We start from the raw sequence: 14,178 nt of genomic DNA on the forward strand, positions 1-14,178 counted from the left end.
TTCTAATATATTTACTATGGAATCCCAAATTTACTGAATGAGAATGTAAAAGGACACACTAAGGTAAACTAGGAAAAAATAAATACTGGATTACTTGGTGCTGCTAAAGTAGATGAAGGAGAATCAAGATCATTATGGCTAGCATCTCCTGCCACAGTATTCTAGGTTGGTTTAAATATTTTACTTCAATGTGTTTTTGTTAGATTTTTGAGTATATGATGATTGTTCATGGGTAAAAGAAATACAGTGTTGAAACAACATATTGTTTTGAAGTTCTTTTTTTAAAAATTATTTAGAGGTAGGGTCTTGCTCTTTTGCCTAGGCTGGAGTGCAGTGGAGGGATCACAGCTCACTGCAGCTTGGAATTCCTGGGTGTAAACAGCTGTCCCACCTCAGTCTCTGAAGGAGTTGGGGTTATAGGCCCTGAGCCACCGTGCCTGGCTTGATGTTGTTTTAGATTATAGCAATTATGAAGTAGCTGAGTTCATAATATGTACTTTTACATACAAAATTATATTTCAAATAATATTTACAAATGAAATGATAAGGAAAAATTGCATTTGCCATATCAGTGTTCTATAAATTACTGGGTAATGCAGAATAACCATTCCTTACTTAATGGATTTCTTAGGAAAGTAAAGTATTTTTAAGTATTTCAACTCCAGAGAGTTGAAGCCAGTCAGGAAAACAAAATAGCATGTTATGCCATAGAATTTTTCAATTTTTTTCTTGGAAATTATCATACTATGTCATGAGCAGATATTTTTAATGATTCTGACCTAAAGAAATCTCTGTTTTTCACCTTTTGTCAAATTTTTGTGTTTTCAGGTTAAGATTTGAATATTTTATTTCTACTACCAAATTAGAACTGACCCAGATAATAAATCAGTTAAAGTATTGCCCTTTCCGGGCGGCGCCTGTGGCTCAGTGAGTAGGGCGCCAGCCCCATATGCCGAGGGTGGCGGGTTCAAACCCAGCCCCGGCCAAACTGCAACAAAAAAATAGTCGGGTGTTGTGGCGGGCGCCTGTAGTCCCACCTGCTCGGGAGGCTGAGGCAAGAGAATCGCTTAAGCCCAAGAGTTAGAGGTTGCTGTGAGCCGTGTGACGCCACGGCACTCTACCCGAGGGCGGTACAGTGAGACTCTGTCTCTACAAAAAAAAAAAAAAAGTATTTCCCTTTCCATCTTTATATAAACATGATAACATTACATACCTCTTTTTAACTCTTTTCTCCCTCTAGCTGGTATTGATATTCATTGATGATTCTTTCAACAAATTGTTGAGTAGTTATTACATGCCAGGCAGTGGGAACAAAATAGTGAACAAAACAACTTATATCTTTGTGGAGCTTATGTTCTAGAGTAAGGAGAAGGGAATGAATAATTGTTTAGTGTTTAGTAAAAAAGTTATGTAATATGTTAGAAGTATTGTGGACACATAGAGCAAAATAGGGATGTATGAATCTTTTACAGAGTAAATACTGATTTGCTATCTAATGTAAACATTTTCATCTAGTATTTTTCTTTGATTTATAGTTCCAATGACAGGATTTACACAGAGAGCAACTATAGATCCAGAACTGAATGAAATACATGTTTTATCTGGACTCAGCAAAGATAAGGAAAAGAGGGAAGAAAACGTCAGAAATTCATTCTGGATTTATGACATTGTGAGGAATAGTTGGTAAGGAACTCTTGGCTGTGCTGCAGTCTCAAAGTATCACTTATTTGAGGTTGTTGGTATATTCAATAGAAGAGAGAAGTAGGAGGCTTATGTTAATTTGTGACATTGTACATTTAAAGGTCAATAGTGAAAAAAATATTGGCACCTTTGTATGCAGTGACGTTCAGTGAAAGGATATTACCTATGCATTTTTCAATTAGTGGATAGTTTCTGGTCTAGAAGTCAAGAGAATTGTATTTTAGTCTAGTTTCTGCTACCATGTAGATATGTAAACTTGAAAACATTGCTTTTGTAATATCCCCAGGTCTTAGTTTTTATAAAATGAAGAGAATTGACTATAGTAACGAGGGTACATTATTACTTAGCACTTCCAAACCAGGACTCTTTTGTCATAGAGCTCTCACAGAACCGGTGTTGCACATTTTGCTTTGGGAAAATGTGGATCCAGCTCTGACATTCTGTGATTGCCCCTCAGTGAATATTCTACAGAACTGAGGCACTTCAGAGAATTTCCTCCATTTAGTAATGGAGAGTAGTACTTTACCACTGAGGAGTTCATTATTTTCTGAATAGGACATTTATTTACAATCAAAATGAAAGCAATCCACTGTGAGTCTTTTTATTGTGAATGAGTAGATAAAAATAGCATCTCTTTCAACTTTTAGGTTGAGCCTTCATGTATACTGTTTGTATTTCATGGCAGAAGTAGATTGGTATTAAGTGGGCTATTTTATGGATATTAAAAGAACTTCAGAAATCAGTTCTAACAAACTCAGATTATTTTATGAGTGATCAAAACTTTTAGATTTGATGGAAACAAATTAGTGGATTTTTGTGTTAATAATTAGACGTGCAGTTAATTTGCTTGTTACAGTTTTAGTAACATTATATTTGCTGCTAATTTTCTAGGGTAAAATGCCTTAAAAGCAATGTCTTGCAGGTCTTGCGTGTATAAGAATGATCAGGCTGCAAAGGACAATCCAAGTAAAAGTCTTCAGGAAGAAGAACCATGTCCAAGATTTGCCCATCAGCTTGTATATGATGAGCTACACAAGGTATCCTAGCTACATTGACCTGTAAATGTCCCACCGCCTACAATCAGAATGAATCCCCAAATGTGTATCTCTGTCTTTAAGTAGATTTTAATAAAAAGTTGTAATATATAGCAGACATTCACTCAATATTAATTCTTCCTAAAATTCCTTAAGGGAATAAACATTTTTTGCGTCTCTGATTCTTGCCACTTTTCTTTTTTTGAAAATTGTTAGTAGCTACTTCTCAGCTGCATAGATGAGACACATTGCGTGACTTAATTGTTTGTACAGCATGGATCCAAGTAAAAGATGTATAGTTTTCAGTATTTTATACCTCATTCCATGATAAGAAAAGGTTTATAATTTCCTCATTTTAGATTTTCTCCCTGAATAAGAAGTCTTTTTATTTTTCTTATACAGGGTGGACATAAAGTTCATGTGCAATTTAAAGTTACAGCTATTTTTAATTGCACATGGACTTTATGTCCACACTGTATATGGGTAACATCTCTTTTCTATTAGCCTTGTGAAAATGGTCCAACATTCTGAAGTTTTAATATCACCATGTGTTGAGAGTGATTTCTTTAACTATTTTCCCTTATACTTACCATGTACTTTAGTGATTAGACTCAGATTATATAGTAAATTACTGACAGAGCCTGATTCTTTTTGTTTAGGCAGGGGTGACTTTTTAAATTCTATCCTATAATTTGAAACCTCTCGGTAAGAGATACTTAGGAGTGAATAAAAGCCCTTTCTCTTGGAGTCTTCCAATTTAAGGGGTAGATGAATAGCCATCTATAGAATAGAGATATTACTACTAACTCTATTATGTTGTATAACACTAATAAAATAGAAATGTTTTCAAAATTTCTAAATGCTTCAGTACTTTATGTAAGTACTAACTTTAACGTAATAATGAAATTACCACATTCCTTTTACATTTCTGTTTTGGTAAACACTCTGGTTATTGAATAGTGAAATAATATTTTTCAAGCTCACAAATTATTATGTGCCATTTAATATTTGGCATTTAGATTAAAGCAAAATTAAGATGTCACAGTTTTAAAAAGTTTCTAATGGCTGGGCTCGGTGGCTTACGTCTATAATCCTAGCACTCTGGGAGGCCGAGGCAGGTAGATTGCCCACGCTCAGAAATTAGAGACCAGCCTGAGCAAGAGTGAGACCCCCATCTCTAAAAAAATATAGCCGAGGCTCAGCACCTGTTGCTCAGTGGTTAGGGTGCCAGCCACATGCACAGGGCTGGTGGGTTCATACCTGGCCAGGGCCTGCTAAACAACTATGACAGCAATAACAAAAAAAATAGCTGGATGTTGTGGCTGGTGCCTATAGTCCCACCTACTGGGAGGCTGAGGCAAGAGGAGTGCTTAAGCCCAAGAGTTTGAGGTTGCTGTGAGCTATTACACCACAGCACTCTACCTAGGGCGACATAGTGAGATTCTGTCTCCAAAAAAAAAATAGCTGGGGGGCGGTGCCTGTGGCTCAAGGAGTAGGGCACCAGCCCCATATGCTGGAGGTGGTGGGTTCAAACCCAGCCCCGGCCAAAAAAAAAAAAAAAATAGCCGGGTGTTGTCGCGGACACCTGTAGTCCCAGCGACTTGGGAGGCAGAGGCGAGAGAATCAGTCAAGCCTGGAAGTTTAAGGTTGCTGTGAGCTGTGACTCCACTGCACTCTACCGAGGGTGACAAAATGAGATTTCTGTCTCTTAAAAAAAAAAAAATTTCTAGTTAACCTGTTAGCTGTTGATTTTCAGTGATTTCAATATGTACATCAGAGTTTTTTAAAAAGCTATCATTTGTTATTGTGACTAAAACTTGATTAACTTGATAATCCTTATTATTTGTTGTCTTCAGCAAACTATACCTTAGATTGGCTTCTTCCCATCATTTCTTTTGTTTAATGTCTTCCACTATCACTGTAATTGTCATAATATAACTCATTTTCATATAAAATGTATTAATAATTCTAAAAAGTAACTATGGTTCTTTAAAGTAAATTGGAAACTTGAGAAAAATCAAGAGAAGCCTTTGGTAAAAATGCAGTGTAATTTTAAATTTTTTATATGAATAAGGATAAGGAAGTTACCTTTTATGTACTGGTCCAAAATGAAGACATTTTACTATGGGTTCTGTAGTTTCTTGATTGTGCATTTATTTTTAAAAGTTTATAATTTTGTTTATTGTAGGTTCATTATTTGTTTGGTGGAAATCCAGGAAAATCTTGCTCTCCAAAGATGAGATTAGATGACTTCTGGTCACTGAAGTTGTGTAGACCTTCAAAAGATTACTTATTGAGGCATTGCAAGTACCTCATAAGAAAACACAGGTATAAAAATAATTCACTGAAAACTTGAACGTTATCAGCTATTAGTATCACCTAACTTTGAAGATGTTACTTTCTCTTTGCAAATTTAGTAATAAGGCAGTATTAATACTGTGAAGATTGTAGATTTTATCAATGCCTTGTTATTCCACATATTTTCACATTCTTTCAAAGGAAAATAAAAAATGAAGATATTGACAGGATCTTACTACGTTGCTCAGGCTGGTCTCAAACTTCAGGCCTCAAGCATTTCCTCTGCCTTGACCTCCTAGGATTACAGGCATGAGCCACTGTGTCCAGCCTCCTCTGGCTTTTAATCGAAAAAGTAATGCATGCTTAATAAAGAAATTTAAAAGTCTTTTTTCCTTCTAAAAAAATTGAATCACAAATCATTCCACCATTCACAAATAATAACTTAATATCTGAGTATATGTCCTTTAACTCTTTTCCATTCATACGTACACACATAGATTTTGTTTGTTTAACTGAAAAATAGGAATTACATTGTTTTGAGTCTGATTTTTTCAGTGAATGATGTGTCACATCTTATGTTAATAAATACAAGTCATAATTTTAATGGCTGCATAGTGTTCTCTATGTGTGATTTATTTAACTAATCTCCTTTTGTAAAATATTTAGATTGTTTCCAACTTATTTGCTATTATAAATAATACTGTAGTTGATACATTCCATACTACTTTTGTACTCTTATCTGAAAATTCTGTAGAGTAGTGATGGAATTGATAAATATGAAATTGTCTTCCAGAAAGTTGTTAATTTTCATTGTTTCCAGAAATATGTAGAATTATTCATTTTCTCATAGCCAGGCCAGCTGGAAAAGTATTACTCTCTTTAATTATTGACAGTTATTTTTCCCCTTCAAAAATATTTAAGTGGGTAGGTGAAATGACAGTTTATCATCAATCAGAAATATGCATTATAGAATGTTTAAATTTCACATACAAGCATTGTTAGTGACGTGTGCTAGTAAAGGCATGAAGTGAGTGAGGAGTAGATGAAAAATAAAAGAACCAGCAGTGAATCTTTTAAACTTGTAAATGTATTTGTGGAAGAGTCTAGCAAAACTTGTGGGCATGAGAATGATTTGTGAAATAAAATAACTAAAATTGAAAGGCAAGTAGTTTTGTGTAATTGGACAAATCAACCTTTTGAATTTACTATTATGGGAAAAGAAGTAAGTCTAACACATCTTAGAACTTATACCAAAAAAGTCTTTGAAAGAGAATTTAAGAATCATGAAGACCCCATCCCTTCATATAGTTTTCAATTAGAGTAATAATAATAGCATAGAAATATGAGACCATAGTATTCTTATTCTTCTCTGATTGTGATCGCTTTTTGGCTTTATTCTTCTGATAATTGTCTTCTTGGAAAAAGTACTAGACCTGGATGTACTTTGGATTCATATTTGAGTTTTCTAACTTAATCTCTTTGGAGATCACCTTGCTCATTTGTAGAGTAGTAGAACAACTAGGTAAGGGTCTTTATAGGCATCAATAAAACTGCTTATTTAATAAATATTTACTGAGCACATACAGTGTGCTAGACATTGTCCTAGGCTCTTTGGATAGGTCAATGAAGAAAACTAACAAAAATTCCTACCCTCTAGTTTCCATTCTTGTGAAGGAAGACTAACAGTAAACATCAATAGGGATTTATATTATACGTTACATGGTAAGTACTATAAAAGAAACAGATTCAGAGTTATTGTTTGTGCAAATGAGGGAATTGGGAATGCAATTTGAAATGAGAATATTAGAGTAGACCACACAGCAAAGATGCCATTTGATTAGAAACCTAAAGGACATGAGTGACTGAATCGTATTGCTATTTGAGGGAGGAAAGTGTTTTCAGACAGGTCAAGATGTCTGAATTATTTGAGGAGGACAGTGTGGTGGAAGTGTAATGAGTGAGATGATGATGATACAAGATGAGCTTGAAGGGATTAGGGAAGGGACAGCTTGTAAAGGGCCTCAGCTTTTCTCTTAGGGAAAGGGGAACGTTGAAAAATTTTAATCAGGAGTGACACATTCAGGCTTATCTTTTCTAAAAATCATTCTGAGTTTTCTTCCAGAAGAACTGAGTAAAAGCTGTGGCTGCTTTCACTCAGATGTTGTTTCTGAATTCTTCAGTAACAAAAGATTTATGTGTTGGGAAAAATGAGTTCAGTTTGGGACACTCAAGTTTTGAAAAGTCTGCATCTGTGATCATTTGGAAGAAAGTTGGCCTTACATTACAGTTGTGAGTCACTAACAAGGAGGAGGAGCTTGATCAGGGCGAGTGAGAAAGTGAAAGGATATAGGGCATTATCTGAGGACCACTGTCAGTTGAGGGACAGACAGGGGAAGAGCCAACTCCACAAGAGATTGAGAAGATACAGTGAGATTCTGGATGAACTTTAAAGGTTGTGCCAACAAGATTTCTTGATGGATTTGATACAGGTATTAGGAAAATAGAGCAGTCAAGGATAACTCCTACCACATACTGAGAATCTTATCTACTACTAATTCTCACTGACAATAAAAGGCCCATTTTAGACATTTGAAAGAATGTAGACCATTTTCTCTATCAAACTTAGATGAATTCAAGAGTTGAGGAACATTGCTACTTTGCAGGCAGAATAGATAGAAGTATTTATGAATTGGGTAGAACATGAAAATTGCCTTTTTAGTTAAAATTTCATACCAAATGGACTTAGTTTTTATTATATGAAAGCTTTTATACTATATTGCTAGACTGGTTTATGTATTTTTGTTGTCGTTTGTAATGGAAAAGAATTACATTAGAACCTCTGTAAGTTGACCACCGCAGGGACTGTAACAAACTGGTCAGTGTATGGAGGTGGTCAACCTAAGCAAGTAGGCTTACTCTACTGATAGGTACCTGTGGTGTGTGTCCAGTCTATGCAACTTAGGTCAACTTAAGGAGGTGGTCAACTATGGAAGTTCTACTGTATATTGTGTGCCACGGATGTACCCCTTTGTTCTTGGGGGTTGTCACATCATACAGTAAATAGAGTGCCACTTTTGTTTCTCATATAACATTCAGGCTTCCTGTGCGGTGCCTGTGGCTCAGGGGGGTAGGGCGCCGGCTCCATATGCCAGAAGTGCCGGGTTCAAACCCAGCCCTGGCCAAAAACTGCAAAAAAAAAAAACATTCAGGCTTCCAGACTTGATGATGATTTTTGGGTAGAAAGGGGAAAAAATTTTAGAGAGTTTATTCCTATTTATTTAGGTAAAAGGAAGGAGGGAGGGAAGGGGGAGAGATTCTTTCTTTCTTCTCTAGAAGAAAGAGAGAAGAAAGAGAAGAAAGAAAGAATCTTCCAGATCATGGCTTTGTTTACTGCCTTCTCTATTTCTATCTCCTTTTTATATGATCTTGTATATCTCACATTCAGATTCTCTGAGAGAGAATCTTCTCAGAAAGCATTCCCAGGACAGAGTGTCCCTGTTGAGAAGAATTTTTCCAAGCTACTTTTGTAAACTGCTAATCAAGCTTGGGTGCCAATACCTTGGTCTAATCTGTTGTGGACAAGATGGTAAAGTAGCATGATTTTGGCCTAAGGGACTCTTATCTGAAGTTGGTAGCCTGGCTGTCAGTTCCAGGTTACTACCTGGTATAAGAGAGCGGTAATATTTTGCTAGTCTTTGCCCCTCCCTAAAGTACCGATACTCTGTTACTGAAGATGCCTTCAACCTGAACGGCATTGTCAAAAGGTCTTTACCAGTTACCCTATCCAAAGGAAAGGAAATATCTTCTTTTCTTTGCTATATATTATTTTGCAAAGCATACCAGATTTATTAGAAATAAATTTGTATATAAGTATGCTATAACAAAAGGACATTATCTTATTTAAATAGATCAAAACAGACTTTTATTTATTTCCTAGCACTTACTATCTCCTTTTCGTCTTTAGAATCAGAAAGGCCTGTGTTTGATTCTGCTTCTGGAACTTACTGGCTCATCTTGGCCAGATTGATTTGCTGGGCCTCAGTTTCTCATCTGTTTTTAAAAAATGGTGATCACATAATCATTATGGCATCATCATGGGAATAAGTGAAATTTTATAAATAAAATACTTGATACAGGGCGGTGCCTGTGGCTCAGTGAGTAGGGCGCCAGCCCCATATACCGAGGGTGGTAGGTTTGAACCCAGCCCCAGCCAAACTGCAACAAAAAATAGCTGGACATCGTGATGGGTGCCTGTAGTCCCAACTACTTGAGAGGCTGAGGCAAGAGAATCACTAAGCCCAAGAGCTGGAGGTTGCTGTGAGCTGTGACGCCAGGGCACGCTACCAGGGTGACAAAGTGAAATGTTTGATACACTGTCCATCATATTACAAATGCTTGGTGACTGGTTGCTACAATTGTTATTTCTGCTATTGCTGTTATTACTGACTGAGCCATGGAAATAATCTCATTAAAAATACCTAATCAGGCTTGGTGCCCATAGCTCAGTGGTTAGGGCATTGGCCACATACACCAGGGCTGGTGGGTTTGAACCCAGCCCCAGCCTGCCAAACAATGGCAACTACAACAAAAAAATAGCCAGGCGTTGTGGCAGGCGCCTGTAGTCCCAGCTACTTGGGAGGCTGAGGCAAGAGAATCACTTAAACCCAAGAGTTTGAGGTTGCTGTGAACTGTGATGTTGTGGTACTCTACTGAGGGCGACATAGTGAGACTCTGTCTCAAAAAAAAAAAAGAAGAAGAAAACCTAATCAGTGTTAATGACACTCATTTAAAGAGACCGTACTAATTTCAGTTTCCAAAGTATCTGTTACACATATCCATTAGAAAATACACAAATCTAAGCAAATATTTTCATTTTCTCTCTACTTGTTTTACATGAAACACAGTGGGCTTTTTTCTGGTTGTTACATAAAATATTTAGTACATTCACTATGTTTTATAGGTGGTTTAGTCATTGCTTGTAATTCTTTTTTTTTTTTCTTTTTTTTTTTTTTTTTATTGTTGGGGATTCATTGAGGGTACAATAAGCCAGGTTACACTGATTGCAATTGTTAGGTAAAGTCCCTCTTGCAATCATGTCTTGCCCCCATAAAGTGTGACACACACCAAGGCCCCATGCTTGTAATTCTAAGGGAATCAAGTGCCCTTACCCAATCTTTAGCACTACCACTTCCTGTGGCCGCCTAGCATTGCCGTTACCTCTCCAGCAACTCCACATCTATACTATCTACGTGGCAGTATTCTTAGCTCTGGATTCTTGTGTAAACACCAGTTCTTTAGATGTCCAGAATAATTCCTCATATATGATATATTTTACTCCAGGTCTGAAAGATGTTTTTGATGTTTTCTTGTAAAACTCTAATTATTATTATTGTTTACATTTTCTAGGTTTGAAGAAAAGGCCCAGTTGGATCCCCTTAATGCTCTGAAATATTTACAAAATGATCTTTATATAACTGTGGATCATTCAGACCCAGAAGAGACGAAAGAGGTAAAGAAAGGTGGTAATAAACTTTAGAAATTGAGTAATATTGTTTAATTATATTCGCTGATTTTACTTTTGAGCATTTAAAGGAAAATGAAAGTAAGATGATATATGTAATCTTTAAATGACAAGAGCAGGTGAAATCTAACTTGAATAGGCACATTTTCATGTGATAAGATTGAATTCACACCAAAAAACTCTTGATCCATTTATTTATTTATTTACTTTTTAAAGCAGAGTCTCAAGCTGCCACTCTGGGTAGAGTGGTGTCACATCACAGCTCACAGCAACCTCAAACTCCTGGGCTTAAGTGATTCTCTTGCCTCAGCCTCCCAAGTAGCTGGGACTATGGGCAGCTGCCACAACGCCCGGCCATTTTTTTTTTTTTTTTTGTAGTTGTTGTTGTTTTAGCTAGCCCGGGCCAGCTAGCTGACTGACATCCTACCCACTGAGCTACGGGCACTGCCCTCTTGATCCATTTAGAAAAAAATGTCTCAGGTATAAAGTTTTTTAACTTAGAGATTAGTTTTAACTTAGAGATAAATTTTTTCTTTTTCCATAGCCCCATGGTTCGTTTACTTAAGAATTACTTAATAGTTCAATATGAACTTTTCTGTTGCCGGTCAAGATTGTTCAAGAGAGCAAAGCAAACTCCCTTTTTTTGTAGGGAGAAAGTGAAGAGAGGTTGGTGGGAGTGGAATTATTACTATGTTATTCAGTTATATGAATGTTGTAGCAACATAACTTGACTTTACTCATCAGTAGTTCCTAAGCTTGAGAAATCAGAAGCTCATCATTACTTTTCAATGCTTTATTATATAACATGGGATAGAAACAACTATTTGTAAAACTGTCATTTTCTTAAGGCCATATTTACTTACCTACCATGTATGAATATGCCAGTAGTGAGTTTTCACAGTTTCACAGCCTCTTTTCACTAATTTCTGAGATCCTTTTGCCAGTCATCCTTGTTCATCTAGTACTATCTCAACTATAGTCCATTTTGCCTTCTATCACGTAATTAGTGTGATTATGTAATAATTGGTATTATTATTTATTATAATAGTTCTGTCTTTTTGGTCCGTTTCAGTGTGAGCTGTTGCTTTGCTTTTGCTTTTTGACAGCAATATCCAGCAGTGCTTTTCTCCTTACGCATTGACACAGCTGTCAGGCCCAATGTCAAATCACTTCCAGACAGCAGGTTCATTCAAGCAATGGAGCCTGCACGTCCTTAGCACAATACAGAGAGATACTCTTTCGAAGTTCTCTCCTGTAAAAATTAGTCCTGTTTCTCACACTCAGTGTTAGTTACAGCCCTTCACTAAGTAGAGAATCAACAGAACACATTTTAAAAGCTTCCTAAAGGAGAACAGTTAATTGTCTTTCCTTGACTCTTCAGTCAATTTGTGAAACTCTTAGAAATAGGGGAAATTAACCATTTTGCTGACTACAGAATATGTTTGGTTTAATATGATATGACTTAAAACTGTACAAAGTTGTAAAGTGTTTATTAGTGTTAATTTTGTCAGATCATGAATTTGAGGATAATACACAGATTTCCTGTGTTTTCTCCATATTCTATACAAAATGGCTATAACTGGGAACTCTCCTTTTTCTCTTATTTTTTCCTTTTAGCTCTTATCTTTTCTCAAGGCAAAGTGGTACAGGGTTAAGGATAGACAGGTTAATAGAACAGAAGAGAGTCCAGAAATAGACCCACAAACTAGAACAAAATATTTCAAAGTAAATAATTTCAGCTGTGTGAGCTACTAGTAGTCCAAAGAAAACAGTTTGTTCTTAAGGCTAAGCTAATGGGAAAAATTAGGACAGAGAGGTATCTCAGGTTAAAATGGGACCGTTTCTTAAATTTTGGTAGCTGGTTTCTGGTTTTCTTCTTTTTAAAATAATGACTTAAGATTTTGTATGCCACAGACTTCCATTCCATTTTGTAAAAGCTTAGTCTATCAAGAGTTGTATGTGTTATATGAGTATGTCAGCATCGGAATCACCTCAGAAACTTTTTCAGAACAGTACCCTTCACCCTAAGATTCTCCTCTGTCTGCTCTTATAGAAAATGGAAAACACTCCTGTTATGGAGAACTACTGCTCTGTAAGATTATTATTTTGTTTAACATTGCGTGAAGAGATTTAACAGCTGGAGATTTAACTTTTAAAACTTTTTATATTCCAATTATCTATTTGGGGGGAAGAAATCCCCTAGTGACAGTTCCTATACATATACATATATATATATTTGAAATATTTTGTCATTAAGGCATATAAAGCTTCACTTTCATTATAGGGAGTATTTCATTCATTGAGAAAGGCCTCATTTCCTATAGTAGCTTGTTATTTTTTCTTTTTGTATGTTTTACAAAAATTTTTATTTTATTAAATGGCTTTCTCAGTAACCAAAATATTTATTTTAGATTTTTTTTTTAAATTTTCGTTGTTATCATTATGATCAGAATCATTGTGCCTGTTACCAGGACAATGACTGTTGACTATCAACTATTACCAAAAAAATGGTTCTTTGCTTTCACTATTATCCATAACTTGGATTCTGAATTGGTACTAAACTTCTAATAAACCTTATAAAAGTGACTTTTTTCTAGAAAAGGCCTGAAAAAAGGATACCTAAATGAACTCTGCCATTTTTATTTATTTATATATATATTTTTTGAGACAGAGCCTCAAGCTGTCGCCTTAAGTAGGGTGCCATGGCATCACAGCACACAGCAACCTCCAACTTCTGGCTTAAGCGATTCTCTTGCCTCAGCCTCCCAAGTAGCTGGGACTACAGGCGCCCGCCACAACGCCCGGCTATTTTTGGGTTGTAGTTGTCATTGTGGTTTGGCAGGCCTGGACTGGATTCGAACCTGCCAGCTCTGGTGTATGTGGCTGGTGCCTTAGCTGCTTGAGCTACAGGTGCCAAGCCAACTCTGCCATTTTTAAAGAAGATTCTATAGTAGAGAAGAAATGAGAAAAACAAGTTTTCATTCAAGATAGCACATTTTGTATTAATTATACTCTGCTGAGTTTCCAAAGTATTGGTGTCATTCATTTAATAGATATCATACCAGGCATTCTTCAGGTATTCTTTTAGGCATAGTGAACCAAACAAGATCCCTGCCCAGGAGGGGCTTACATCCTAGTAAAGAAAGACAGTATACATTAAATAAGCAGGTAATACAGTAAATTAGAATCTGATAAGTAATTAGGGAAAAATTAAAAAGAGATGAGAAAAGTAAAGGGAGATCAGAAGTGTAAGAGAAGAGAATTAGGCAGGTGCATTGTTAAATAGGATGATCATAATAGGCCTCATTTAGAAATGAGATTGTGCAAAGACTTGAAGGATGTGAGGGAAGATCTAAGCAGATAGGCCAAGATAATTTGGACAAAGGGAGAGCTAGGACAAAGATCCAGGAGTGGGAGTATTGTGATGTGGTTTAGTAGAACAGCAAGAGGCCATAGTGGCTAGAATAGAGGTATGAAGGGTCAGGATAGTCAGAGGTGAGGTCAGAAGTAACAGCTGGAATTGGGAGAACAGACTGAAAGTCTTCATAAGCCTTTGTAAGGACTCTGTTTTTTTGTTTTGTTTTTTTTTTTATTTTTTTATTTTTATTAAACCATAGCTGTGTA

The 14,178-nt window shown here is 36.2% G+C and overlaps 1 protein-coding gene across 4 annotated transcripts in view; it reads left to right on the forward strand.

The window, feature by feature from the left end:
- MKLN1 (muskelin 1) overlaps positions 1-14,178 on the forward strand; it is a 365,625-nt gene that overhangs the window by 311,509 nt on the left and 39,938 nt on the right. For all 4 annotated transcript variants that reach the window (XM_053609581.1, XM_053609579.1, XM_053609580.1 and 1 more), the window contains 4 exons: positions 1,536-1,683; positions 2,624-2,738; positions 4,924-5,063; positions 10,440-10,542. In XM_053609581.1, the coding sequence (XP_053465556.1) occupies positions 1,536-1,683; positions 2,624-2,738; positions 4,924-5,063; positions 10,440-10,542 (506 nt within the window). The remainder of the gene's footprint in view (positions 1-1,535; positions 1,684-2,623; positions 2,739-4,923; positions 5,064-10,439; positions 10,543-14,178) is intronic.

The sequence above is a fragment of the Nycticebus coucang genome, chromosome 11, assembly GCF_027406575.1.
Source record: "Nycticebus coucang isolate mNycCou1 chromosome 11, mNycCou1.pri, whole genome shotgun sequence".
Lineage (NCBI taxonomy): Eukaryota > Metazoa > Chordata > Mammalia > Primates > Lorisidae > Nycticebus > Nycticebus coucang.